An 11394-nucleotide genomic window follows, 5' to 3' on the forward strand; every position below is an offset into this window, starting at 1 on the left:
TCAGGCTCTTTCGTAGTAACTCCTACTGCTAGTACGGTTACTCTTCTACGCAGTATGATTTGCAAACAATTTATAAGTGCATCCTTGATTCAACTTCGTCAGGTTTCAAGAAACCTTGGAACTTCTCAGCATAGAGCACTACATTATGCCTCCTATAAAAGACAAGGCAACTCCCGGTATCTCCACCGAGGACTTATGGCCACCGTTGTCGCCTCCTTCTTAGGCTACACAGGTTATGAACAGATCAGCAATAATTGCAAAATTAGCAATGATACCCAAAAAATCGACTCACCAGATGCAGTCAACGTGGACTCGTCAATTGATCCATTACCCGTGACCATCGAAAAGCCAGTCACTCAGCCATTTCAGTTGATAGGCTATGGAATTCGACAAGTCACATTTCTTCACATGAATGTGTATGCTTTGGGATTATATATTGCCAAAGAAGATTTGTCGTTGGTTAAGCAAATCTTCAATTCCAGATACCTCGAGAGTTTGTACGAGAAGCCGAATCCGGAACTATCCCAAAAAGAGGCACTCGAAAAGGCACTCGAGGACAATAAATTGTCCACCGTTTTGATAGAGAATCTACTCAATGCAGGTGTCAGATTTACTGCGCGTATTTGTGCATTACGTAACACTGATTTAAGTCATTTGAGAGATGGTTTTGTAAGAACCATTAAGAACAGCGACAGATATAAAGAGATCATGAAGCAGAATGATGAACAATCGGAAAAATTGGCCAAGGGAGTAGACGAATTACGCTCAGTGATGAATAGCCATCGCATGAAAGCCTACAGGAACTCGAGAGTATTTATGGAAATTATAGATCAAGGTAAGATTCGGATCTCGGTGAAAATCTGGGATAGAAATCATTTCAGGGATCCTGTTGTCATGGGAATCGTGGAAGAGCCACTCGTTTCTAAACTATTATTTTCTTGTTACCTTAGTGGGGCAAATCCCTTAGTGGGGAATGTTAGGAAGACAGCTGCAGAAAATTTAGTGAGCATGTTCTAAAATAGGTTAGTTCCGAAATCCCGGGGACCGAAAAAAAAAAATTAGATTTCTACCCCGGAGATTCTGATTTAGAGAATGATAAGAACTGAAACCAAGTGATGGGAAAATCGTCCAGAAGTCTCGGAAGAAGAAGAACAGAAAGAAGGATTCAGAACATATCGTCGAGGTGTATTACAGAAATCACTTGTAAGACAGCAAACTGATCTTGCCAACCTTCTTGTACTTATCGCTGTAGATTTGAATCTCCACTATACTCAATATTTATTACCACTTATTCTTCGCTAAAATTCACCCGGGGAAGCAAAAAATATCCCCTAAGGGCCTTCAATTTGGAACAACCACTGCTTGTTACCACGCCGGGCCTCTAAACCATAGCTAGACATTCGGTATGAAACGCATATATAAAGAGAGATATTTCTTGCTGTTGACATGAAGCTTGTTTGTTGTTCATTGTTCCTTCCTTGTTTTATTCATCGTCATGTCTTCAGTGAAAACCCCTAAAATAGAGACGGATATCATCACCCTTACACGGTTTATTCTCGAGCAACAGCAGAAAGTTGCTCCTAATGCTACCGGTGAGCTCACCCTTTTATTAAACTCCCTTCAATTTGCATTCAAATTCATTGCCAATGCCATTAGAAAATCCGAATTGGTGCATTTATTGGGACTCTACGGCTCCACCAACTCGTCTGGTGATGATCAGAAGAAGTTGGATGTTATTGGAGACGAAATCTTCATCAATGCTATGAAGGCTTCCGGTAACGTCAAGGTTGTCGTTAGTGAAGAGCAAGAAGATTTGATTATATTTGAGCATAGTCAGGGTAATTATGCCGTGTGCTGTGATCCAATTGACGGTTCTTCCAACTTGGATGCCGGTGTGTCCGTTGGTACTATCTTTGCCATATACAAACTTCTACCAGGCTCCACAGGTTCCATTAAAGACGTTCTTAGATCAGGAAAGGAACTAGTTGCCGCTGGTTACACTATGTATGGTGCTTCTTCTCATATGATGTTAACCACTGGATACGGTGTCAACGGATTTACCTTGGACACCGAATTGGGTGAATTCATTTTGACTCATCCTGATCTGAAGATTCCAAACACTCGCCACATCTATGCAATTAACGAGGGTTACTACAGTTATTGGCCTGAACAAGTCCAGAAATATGTGATGTCTTTAAAAAGATCACAGCCTGAGGACGGAAAGGCCTACAAGCTCAGATATATTGGATCCATGGTGGCTGATATCCACAGAACCCTTCTTTACGGCGGAGTGTTTGGCTACCCCGCAGATTCTCATGCCAAATCCGGAAAATTAAGAATGCTTTACGAGTGTTTCCCGATGGCCTGGTTGATGGAACAGGCAGGCGGTTTGGCTGTTGATGATAAGGGTGACAGAATCCTCGACAAGACTCCGAAAAGAATCCATGAAAGATCTGGTATCTGGTTGGGAAGTAAGGGCGAAATCGAAAAGTTGTTAAAATACATTAAGGAATAATTAATCGCACTCTGCTACGCTATATAGTCAATACCATCTAACCACAATTACGCTTAGCCCTTAGTCCCCCCCCCCGCGAACTTGGTGTGCTGGCGTGAAATTTAAAATTTTTCAACGCGACTTTTTGTCCTTAAATCGACATCATTGCGAGCAGTCTAAAAGGATGTGATTGATTTCATATGTTGTCTTCTTTCCCAGGTTTCTTCAATTGACATTCCTTCCCGTTAATAAATGTCCTCTTTTCGCGCGCTTGACTTAGTCAAGCCTCTAAAGCCTTTCCTACCCGAGGTTATCGCTCCAGAGAGGAAAGTCCCTTTCAACCAGCGTCTTATGTGGACTGGCGTCACATTACTCATCTTTCTTGTGATGTCCGAGATTCCTTTGTATGGTATCACTTCGTCCGATTCGTCCGATCCTCTTATTTGGCTTAGAATGATGCTTGCATCTAATAGGGGTACTCTAATGGAATTAGGTATCTCGCCCATTGTTACTGCAGGTATGGTGTTTCAATTGTTACAAGGTACACAGCTTCTAACAGTTGACATGGAGAACAAGGAGGATAGAGAACTTTACCAAGCCGCTCAGAAGTTGCTAGCTATGATTCTTTCCTTTGGCCAAGCCACTGTCTACGTTCTAACCGGAATGTATGGACGTCCTAGTGACTTGGGTACCGGTGTCTGTTTATTGTTAGTGCTTCAATTGGTTTGTGCTGCCATCATTGTTATCTTGATGGACGAATTGCTTCAGAAGGGTTACGGTCTAGGCTCTGGTATCTCTTTATTTATGTCTACCAATATCTGTGAGTCCATGTTCTGGAAGTGTTTTGCTCCAACAACTGTCAACAGAGGTAGAGGTTCCGAGTTTGAAGGTGCCATTTTGGCCTTTGTCCACCTTCTTATTACCAGGAAGGACAAACGTGCCGCTCTCATGGAGTCTTTCTATAGAGAAAATGCTCCAAACATGTCTCAAGTGTTTGCTACACTTGTCGTCTTTTGCTTTGTCATTTACTTGCAGTCCTTGAAAATTGAACTTCCAATCAAGTCCACTAGACAGCGTGGTCCTTACGGATTGTATCCAATTAGATTGTTCTACACATCCAACATGCCTATCATGCTTCAGAGTGCTTTGAGCTCCAACCTTTTCATCATCTCGCAGATTCTCTTCTCTAGATTTCCTGGTAACTTCCTTGTCAGATTGCTTGGCGTCTGGGCTCCAAAAGAGGGTGCCCAAAGATTGGCGGCCGTTTCTGGTCTCTCTTACTACATGCAGCCACCATCAACTTTCACTGAGGCTCTTCTTGACCCAATAAGAACTGTCATTTACGTTTCCTTTGTGTTAAGTGCTTGCGCTTTCTTCTCCAAGACCTGGATCGAGGTCTCTGGAACATCCCCTAGAGATGTCGCAAGACAGTTCAAAGAACAAAGCCTTATTATTGCTGGACACAGGGAAACTTCAGTCTACAAGGAATTGAAGAAAGTCATTCCAACTGCCGCAGCCTTTGGTGGTGCCACTATCGGTGCATTAACCGTCCTCAGTGACATGTGCGGATGCTTGGGATCTGGCTCCTCCATATTAATGGCAGTCACCACGATATATGGCTACCACGAGTTGGCAGCCAAGGAGGGTGGATTTGGTAAGACCATTGGTGCAGGATTTGCTGAGTTGACCAGCTAAATGGGGGAAACTGAAATCAGTTACATAGCATTGTTTAATAGTGTAAGTTAACCTTTTTTAATGTAAACGTGGCGCAACTTTGGGGCGTATTTACAATTTTTATTAATCCTCTTTATTTGCTCTTGTTCTCTGTACACCACCACTTCTTGAACTTTGTTTGCCTATCTACGATCATGACGGTCACTTCTCAACGTCGCATACATGGAATATCCATATCCAAACCTATAATGTATGGCAATAATGCTGAGCAAATTTCTGAGGCTAATCCACTACCGCCGGGAGCACCCAAAGACCATACACATATATGGACACTCTTTGTAAAGGATGCTACAGGACAAGATATGTCCTTATACGTGAAGAAAGTGGTGTTTAAACTTCATGAAACATATCCGAATTCTATGAGGACTGTTGAAAAGCCTCCCTTCGAGCTGCGAGAGTCCGGATGGGGTGAGTTTGAAGTGGCCATACGTATCTATTTCAACAGTGTATGTGGAGAGAGAAACATTACCTTCTACCATAATATCAAGCTTCATCCATATCCACCACAGGCTTTTAATGGAAGTATGGGTGCACCGGTGGTCGATAAAGAAGGCAGGGTTCAGTCTATTCTGTATGATGAAATCGTGTTTAATGAACCTACTGAGAAAATGTTCAGGCTATTGACGTCCACTCCTGGCTCTTTACTCCCATATAAGAGTAGCGATACCCCATTTACCAAAGAGTGTGAACGGGAAGAGACTGATAGGTTGGACAAGGCCTTAAGAGTGGTACAGAGACAATTGGATAAGAGGACTAAAGAGTTTAGAGATTTAGAGGTGGATCGCCAGAGATTGATGCAAATTTAGAGTCAGGATAATCTTGGTTTCTATATTTGTAGTGTATTGTTATATTTATATCGTCAGATTGATTCTGCATAACGACAAGTCTGTCTGAGAACAAGCTCCAAGGTTCTATCTCTATCGTTATAGTATAATCCTTCATCATAACCGAGTCTTATCTTTATCAATTCGTCACCATATCTATCAAAAATGAAGAGACAATTTAAAGGGTAGATACCACCACCTAAAGGATCGAGAATCCTCAACTTCTTACCTATGATACCAGATTCATCCACTAATATAGGGAAATCAAAATGGTTCCGTCGAGACCAACTACTGGGAGTAACGCCGAAAATAAATAAAGTAGAATAATTGGAGAGTAGCTTTCCCATATCAGAGACTTGATCTTGCTTATCTTCTGTGAAGGTGATCATCGCAAAGGGTCCATTAGGCATGACAGAGATAGGATTGATAGGTAATATGCTCGAAGAATGCGCACTCAAGTAGCTGAACCTGCCATCCAATGACTGAAAAATGGTCCTCAAGTTTGACTTTTCCAAATGAGCCTGCCTGATAACTGTATCCGGGATTGGAACATTCGTTCTTCTGATGTGTAATGCTGGAGAGACGAAGAAGAGCTTACTCTCATGCCTCTTAACTTTGGGTTCCTCGGGAACCTCGTCTGATAGCCGAGGCCGTTTCAAATTGCACCTCTGATGAGCATTATGATTGCATTTCTGAGCGGAAAACTGAACAGAAAACATAAATTCCCGAGTTGCGAAATCAGCTAGCCACTAGTCCTTTGACGCCGAGATGTCGCGCGACAGTAGTTTAAACTTGATATTAGCTGCGAGTAAGCAGTATATAAGTGAAAACAGCAACGAATCCAATTCTCAGATAATCAAGTTACTTGGGGTCAACAGATGACCTGAGACAAAAAAGGTGGCTACAACAAGTGGAGAACGTCACTGCTCGGAGATGCACGTATACCCCGGAAGGACTTAGCTAAGTTAGTGCTTGAAAAATTGCGCGCGCGAAGAGATCGACGCCAATTAGTTTGGGAGTTTCACGTGACCCGATTCGGAGACTGGCGAAAGGCTTTCGAGGGCATTTTTGTATGTCCAGGAAAAACCACGGGCATATACTTCATCCATTAACCTACGAGCCAATCATGTCGTTGGACTCGTTGCCCTTTATTTCGTCCATGTTCTTGGCAAAGTTTGATGTCCATTCAGGTTACAAGCTTAAATGGTTCAAATCCAATAATGATCAGATCTATACGCCTAATAACCTCGAATTTAAAGCCTTACCTTCGGGTCTTCACTCGGTTTCTTCCGATACGATTTGTTTCGTACAACAGAAAGCAGGACTAGATGATAAACCAATCGATGGTTCCGACTTACTTTACGGGCTGACGGTGTTCAGGCAAAATACGCTTGCTCAACAGCAGATGGACAGCGTAAGACAAGAGCAGCGTGCAGAAGATCAAACCGATACGACGGTGAACTCCGTCGCGTCGATCGATCGCTCTAAAGTGAAACTCTTTTCTCTTGGTATACTGATTGATCCAGAGCATCTACGTGCAGGCCAGAGCCCGTCTCTTGAGATCCCTTGGAAACCAAAGATTTATGCTGCATGCTGGCAGTATCGGCATGATCTCATGCGGATAATGGATGAGTTTATTGAATGCGGGACAGAAAAGGACGAGCGGCTTTTCTATGTCAGGTTTGACAGGTATTTTGAGCTGCACCGGTTTAAAGTGCCTTTTGAGAATTCCGATGCCGTTGATCTCACAACGGCTAGTTCAGCCTTATCTGGATCTGCGTTAAACGATGCTGCAACCCGGCGTGCATCTATGCATGCATCTGAACATGCATCTGAATACGTGGGCCATCAACTCGCAACTCCTTCTGAGCATGTGGAATCCGTTTACTCGGAGACAATTGAGCCATCATCTGTAGCCCCTTCGGCAAGCTCTCTAGATACCTCGTTTAAAGAAAACCTACTTTCTGAAGGTCATATGGTGTACGGGCTTCTTGATCTATTCAATACTCTGGGTCCCCTACTATACAAACTATGGAGATTATCCCTACTAAGAAAGAAAGTAATCTTTTATGTGAAATCTCAGGGCAGTGTGGTTAAACCTAATGATGATGCCGGTGGTGACAGCATTAAGATCACCGATTTGTCTAGATTCATTTATTGTCTATCGCTCATATCATCCATCCCTAAAGAAATCCGCACATCTCTAGTGAAGAGTGGTATTATTGACTTTGACTCGCTCGAAACGCATCTGCCAGTGTACAATTTGTGTGTTAATGATCTTGATTTTATCAAAAACATTCACTGTGGATTTATAGGGTCTACTTCTGACCAGATCATTCTTGAAAAGCCAGACTTGTATGATTATTGTGTCCGATTGAAACGTGGATCGGCCACTGAGATCATTTCTTCAGATGGCAAGACTATCAATCTTGGCAGCCATAGAGATTTAGAGGCTTTTGAGGTTGTAAAATCAATGCTTGATGATGGAGACATTGACAATTCGATTGATTTTGTCTCCACATGTGATAGTGCTTCCGTTAGAGAGATAATATGGAGAGGGCTTTCGTGGTGGGCTACTGCAGGAGAATCCTCAGAGGATACGGATCGCCAGTTCCAATTAGAAACGTCAAATTTTGAAGATCTCGCATCCAATGATAACAGTACAAAAGAGACTGAGATAATAGCGCTTGTGGGATACTTTCAAAAGCTTACCACACGTCTGTTTAATATGTTAATGGAAGTGGTGGTCAACAACGAAAGCGATGTCAACAATGAGATGAGCGAGAGCTCTTCGACTCTTCTTGGAACTGATAATGATCATGGTGTTGATAATACTTCTACTATATGGGTTCGTTTTCAGGATATGTATGAGATGGGATTGGATCCTTATAGCTCTGAAGACTGCCATTTTGTAGAGCAGCTGATAAAATTGTGGTGGGCCAAAGAAGCCAAAGTGGGTAGCCCGTGCACCAAATTATGCTGCCTTTACGGTTGATAAACGTAAATAGGAATGTTAAGATAAGTACAAGATAATATAAGCATATGAAAATAAATATGAGATGAAGCCCATCTTCATTTAGTTGCTTCTTCCCAAGGCCTTGTCCCAAACAGGCTTCGCCTCAGTCTCCGTCCAATGTCTAACCCTATCCTTGGCGTTCGTAAAGTTATCAAGAGCAGGCCGGACATCCAAAGAAAATGTAGGCATTCCAGTATCTTCATCTTCGGGACCTGTGTAGTAATCGATGACATAGCGCACTTTACTCCAACCTCCTTGACCATCACTTCTGAGAACGGTCCAATCATGACGGTCAAACGGTGGAGAATCGTTGAACTTAGAAGGGAAATACTTACCAAGGAAAGAAAATAACTTGGCTCTTGGAGACATCTGGTCGGGTCTTCCAGTAAATCTATCAAGCCTTGGCTCGACCTTCGTAGCTTCAGAGTAAGGTTGCTCCCACTGTAGAATTTCTCCCCAAGCACCTTCGTTTAAAAAATTATGAATGCTCACCATAGTCTCAACAGAATCCTCAGGAACATCTCCCTTGCCCTTGCGAAGCATGGCATTTAGCATCTGTTGAGGAGACGGATACTCCCAAACTCCTTCATTACCTTTTTCACCTTTAGGAATAGAAGACAGAGTCTTTTCCGTAGGCAAATCTACCGTCTGACCGACATATTTGGTTGAAGAAAGATCCATAGGCATATTGTTCAAAGGATTTATGTTATTAGAGATTCCATTCTCTTTCATCACCGGACACCCACTTAATGATGCTGCATCGATGACTGCCGAGTGTCCACGCTTAGATCTGCAATGACTACAGTTACAGCTTGGACCACAACACGTTCTTTTTGTAGGCTGGTCTGCCCAAAAAAGACCCATTTTTTCAACGTAAGAATCAAAACACCAAAGGAAAATAGCAAATAGAAGATAAACAAGATGTACTGGGACGGCAATAGTCAGATACTTAAGGCCATGAAAAAACTATCGAGTAGCGAAAATTTATTATGAAAATTTGATAGATCCTTTAAAGTCGACACAACAGTGTTCCTTCAAAGGTAAAGAATATATAATGAGTATGGAAACTAAAGAGGAAATCGTTATCAGGCACAGGAAAGAGCAAAAGGACCTTGTATCCAGGGCTACCGGAATGAAGAAGCAGGCCAATAAAAAAACACGAAAACGTGTACTCAAGCAGATCAGGGAATTAGAAGAAGAGATGAAAGAAAGACACACCCAAGAATTAATTAAAGTTGAAGGAGGAAATGATTTTGAAGAAGACAACGTTGATGTAAAGATTACCCCGGAAATGCTTTTGGCACAACTAGAGATTGAGGAGAAAAAGAAAAGTGAAGAACAAGCGGAAGCAGAAAAATCCAATGATGATACCACTACACCTACACCCCGTTCTCATCGTAATAGACAGAGAGAAAGAATTGCAAGACGAAATGCTGAATTGAAGGAAAAGCAAGAACAGGCAAGATTAGAGGCTGAAAGGATGCCCAATCCACGTGATATAGAGCTGAAAAACATTTCAGATCTATGTCGGGTTAACCATCTACAGCCATTCGAGATCACTCCTGACGGACATTGTCTTTTTGCATCTATTGCCGACCAATTAATGTTGAGACATGAGATTGAAATGAGTGTACAAGAACTGCGAACAAAGGCGGCAGAGTATATCAGATCTAATCCGGACACATTTACCTCATTCCTATTTGATGAAAAGACCATGAGAGTTAGGGACATCAGCGACTACACAAGGGAGTTAGAGACTACAGCTATGTGGGGAGGGGACCTAGAGATTTTAGCGCTTTCTAAGGTGTTTGATTGTCCAATTAGTGTGATGATGGGTGGTAGAGAGCCATTGAAAATGAATGAGGATGGACAGCAGCCAGAATTGAAGATTGTCTATTATCAGCACACTTTTGGTCTTGGAGAGCATTATAACTCGTTAAGGGATGAATCAAAGTCGGAGTTGAAGCCAGAGCCGAACACAGAATGGAAATCAGTATCGAAAACGGATTCGAAGTCTGAGGGAACCTATGAAGCAGTGGATAGTCAAGTAGTTGATTAGATTTTATGTACAGATATATATATATATAGATCTCCTCGCTGGTCCTAGTATCATTTCTTCCTTTGAGCTGCAGAATGGAAGGTCAAAATATCTCCATCTTGAACAATGTAATTCTTGCCAACACGATGTATCTTTCCCTTACTACGAAGAATCTTTTCATCAAAAGGAGGCTTCAAGTTGGCAACATCCTCGTATTTGATCAACTCTGCATTAATAAAAGTCGTTTCGAAATCAGTATGGATGACACCAGCAGCCTGTGGACATAGTGTGTTCTTTCTAATAGTCCATTGTCTGCTTTCAATGGGGCCACAAGTAAAATAGCTAATCAAATCCAAGGTCTCACGCATCTTCTGAATAATCTGTGGCAAAGCGGAATTCTTTGGTATGCTCTCTGGGTTCTTATCTGCCATCTTAGATTCGTACGATGCGGAAACAGGAATTATCGATGATCCTGGTGCATATTCATCAACCCACTGCCTAATACTACCCAAAGAATCTTTTACTTTCCCGCTTAAAAAGCTTTCCTCACTTACATTAGCTAGGAAGACTGATGGTTTGGCGCTTAAAAAGTGATGCTTACTCAAAATATCGATCTGATCATCATCCCAATCAGTCTTATTCATAATCCTTTGACCTCCAATTAAGTTGTCATATGCCTGTTCTAAAGTTCTAATTTCCTCCCCCATATCAGCAATATCCTGTGGAGTTTTACCACCTCTATTTTTTAGCTGCTTATGGAGCCTTTCAATGGCATTTTCAATAAATTCCATATCCTTCAATAACAATTCATCCTGAACTATGGTGAGATCTCTAACTGGGTCAATCGATCCTTCGATATGAGTAATCTCCGGATCTTCAAAAGCCCTGACAACCTGGAAAATCCCATCCACAGCCCTAATATCAGCCAAAAAAGCATTACCAAGTCCTTTATTATCAGAGGCTCCTCTAACAAGACCTGCAATGTCAAAGATTTTCAATATAGAGGGGACTCTCTTATCAGAATTATACAAATCAACTAAATGATCTAGTTTGGGATTCGGCACAATCACCCGAGCCTCTTCTGGTTTGATAGTGGCAAAAGGATAGTTTGCCGGATTACCAAGCTTGCTTCTGGTGATAGCCTGGAAGAAGGTCGATTTACCTACATTGGCAAGTCCCACAATACCACTTGTGAGGTTATTAGAAGGACGACCAAATAGCTTTTTCGGCTTTATGGGTGAAACTTTAGAAGAATAATGTCGGACAGCAAACATGGCAGGTACCCAGA

General features: G+C 42.1%; 9 protein-coding genes across 9 annotated transcripts; 6 read left to right on the top strand and 3 right to left on the bottom strand.

The window, feature by feature from the left end:
- Window positions 1-195: 195 nt before the first annotated feature.
- On the top strand, window positions 196-1017 carry FOA43_001099 (uncharacterized protein; the record flags this gene model as incomplete). Its single annotated transcript, XM_038921422.1, has 1 exon — window positions 196-1017. The coding sequence occupies one exon, from the start codon at window positions 196-198 to the stop codon at window positions 1015-1017; it is 822 nt and encodes a 273-aa protein (XP_038777350.1).
- A 478-nt stretch (window positions 1018-1495) lies between these two features.
- FBP1 (Fructose-1,6-bisphosphatase) lies at window positions 1496-2515 on the top strand (the record flags this gene model as incomplete). The annotated part of the gene is made up of 1 exon (XM_038921423.1): window positions 1496-2515. The coding sequence occupies one exon, from the start codon at window positions 1496-1498 to the stop codon at window positions 2513-2515; it is 1020 nt and encodes a 339-aa protein (XP_038777351.1).
- A 231-nt stretch (window positions 2516-2746) lies between these two features.
- On the top strand, window positions 2747-4189 carry SEC61 (translocon subunit; the record flags this gene model as incomplete). Its single annotated transcript, XM_038921424.1, has 1 exon — window positions 2747-4189. One exon carries the CDS (start codon window positions 2747-2749, stop codon window positions 4187-4189), a length of 1443 nt encoding a protein of 480 aa, XP_038777352.1.
- A 173-nt stretch (window positions 4190-4362) lies between these two features.
- FOA43_001102 (uncharacterized protein) lies at window positions 4363-5034 on the top strand (the record flags this gene model as incomplete). Its single annotated transcript, XM_038921425.1, has 1 exon — window positions 4363-5034. One exon carries the CDS (start codon window positions 4363-4365, stop codon window positions 5032-5034), a length of 672 nt encoding a protein of 223 aa, XP_038777353.1.
- A 53-nt stretch (window positions 5035-5087) lies between these two features.
- On the bottom strand, window positions 5088-5656 carry FOA43_001103 (uncharacterized protein; the record flags this gene model as incomplete). The annotated part of the gene is made up of 2 exons (XM_038921426.1): window positions 5088-5534; window positions 5651-5656. The coding sequence occupies 2 exons, from the start codon at window positions 5654-5656 to the stop codon at window positions 5088-5090; spliced, it is 453 nt and encodes a 150-aa protein (XP_038777354.1).
- A 468-nt stretch (window positions 5657-6124) lies between these two features.
- On the top strand, window positions 6125-8047 carry FOA43_001104 (uncharacterized protein; the record flags this gene model as incomplete). The annotated part of the gene is made up of 1 exon (XM_038921427.1): window positions 6125-8047. One exon carries the CDS (start codon window positions 6125-6127, stop codon window positions 8045-8047), a length of 1923 nt encoding a protein of 640 aa, XP_038777355.1.
- An 81-nt stretch (window positions 8048-8128) lies between these two features.
- CYC3 (holocytochrome c synthase) lies at window positions 8129-8755 on the bottom strand (the record flags this gene model as incomplete). The annotated part of the gene is made up of 1 exon (XM_038921428.1): window positions 8129-8755. The coding sequence occupies one exon, from the start codon at window positions 8753-8755 to the stop codon at window positions 8129-8131; it is 627 nt and encodes a 208-aa protein (XP_038777356.1).
- Window positions 8756-9122: 367 nt separating this feature from the next.
- FOA43_001106 (uncharacterized protein) lies at window positions 9123-10127 on the top strand (the record flags this gene model as incomplete). Its single annotated transcript, XM_038921429.1, is given in 2 exon segments — window positions 9123-9126; window positions 9142-10127. 2 exon segments carry the CDS (start codon window positions 9123-9125, stop codon window positions 10125-10127), a joined length of 990 nt encoding a protein of 329 aa, XP_038777357.1.
- Window positions 10128-10177: 50 nt separating this feature from the next.
- On the bottom strand, window positions 10178-11380 carry FOA43_001107 (uncharacterized protein; the record flags this gene model as incomplete). The annotated part of the gene is made up of 1 exon (XM_038921430.1): window positions 10178-11380. The coding sequence occupies one exon, from the start codon at window positions 11378-11380 to the stop codon at window positions 10178-10180; it is 1203 nt and encodes a 400-aa protein (XP_038777358.1).
- Window positions 11381-11394: the final 14 nt, after the last annotated feature.

Source organism: Brettanomyces nanus, chromosome 1 (genome assembly GCF_011074865.1).
Source record: "Brettanomyces nanus chromosome 1, complete sequence".
In the NCBI taxonomy this organism is placed as follows: domain Eukaryota; kingdom Fungi; phylum Ascomycota; class Pichiomycetes; order Pichiales; family Pichiaceae; genus Brettanomyces; species Brettanomyces nanus.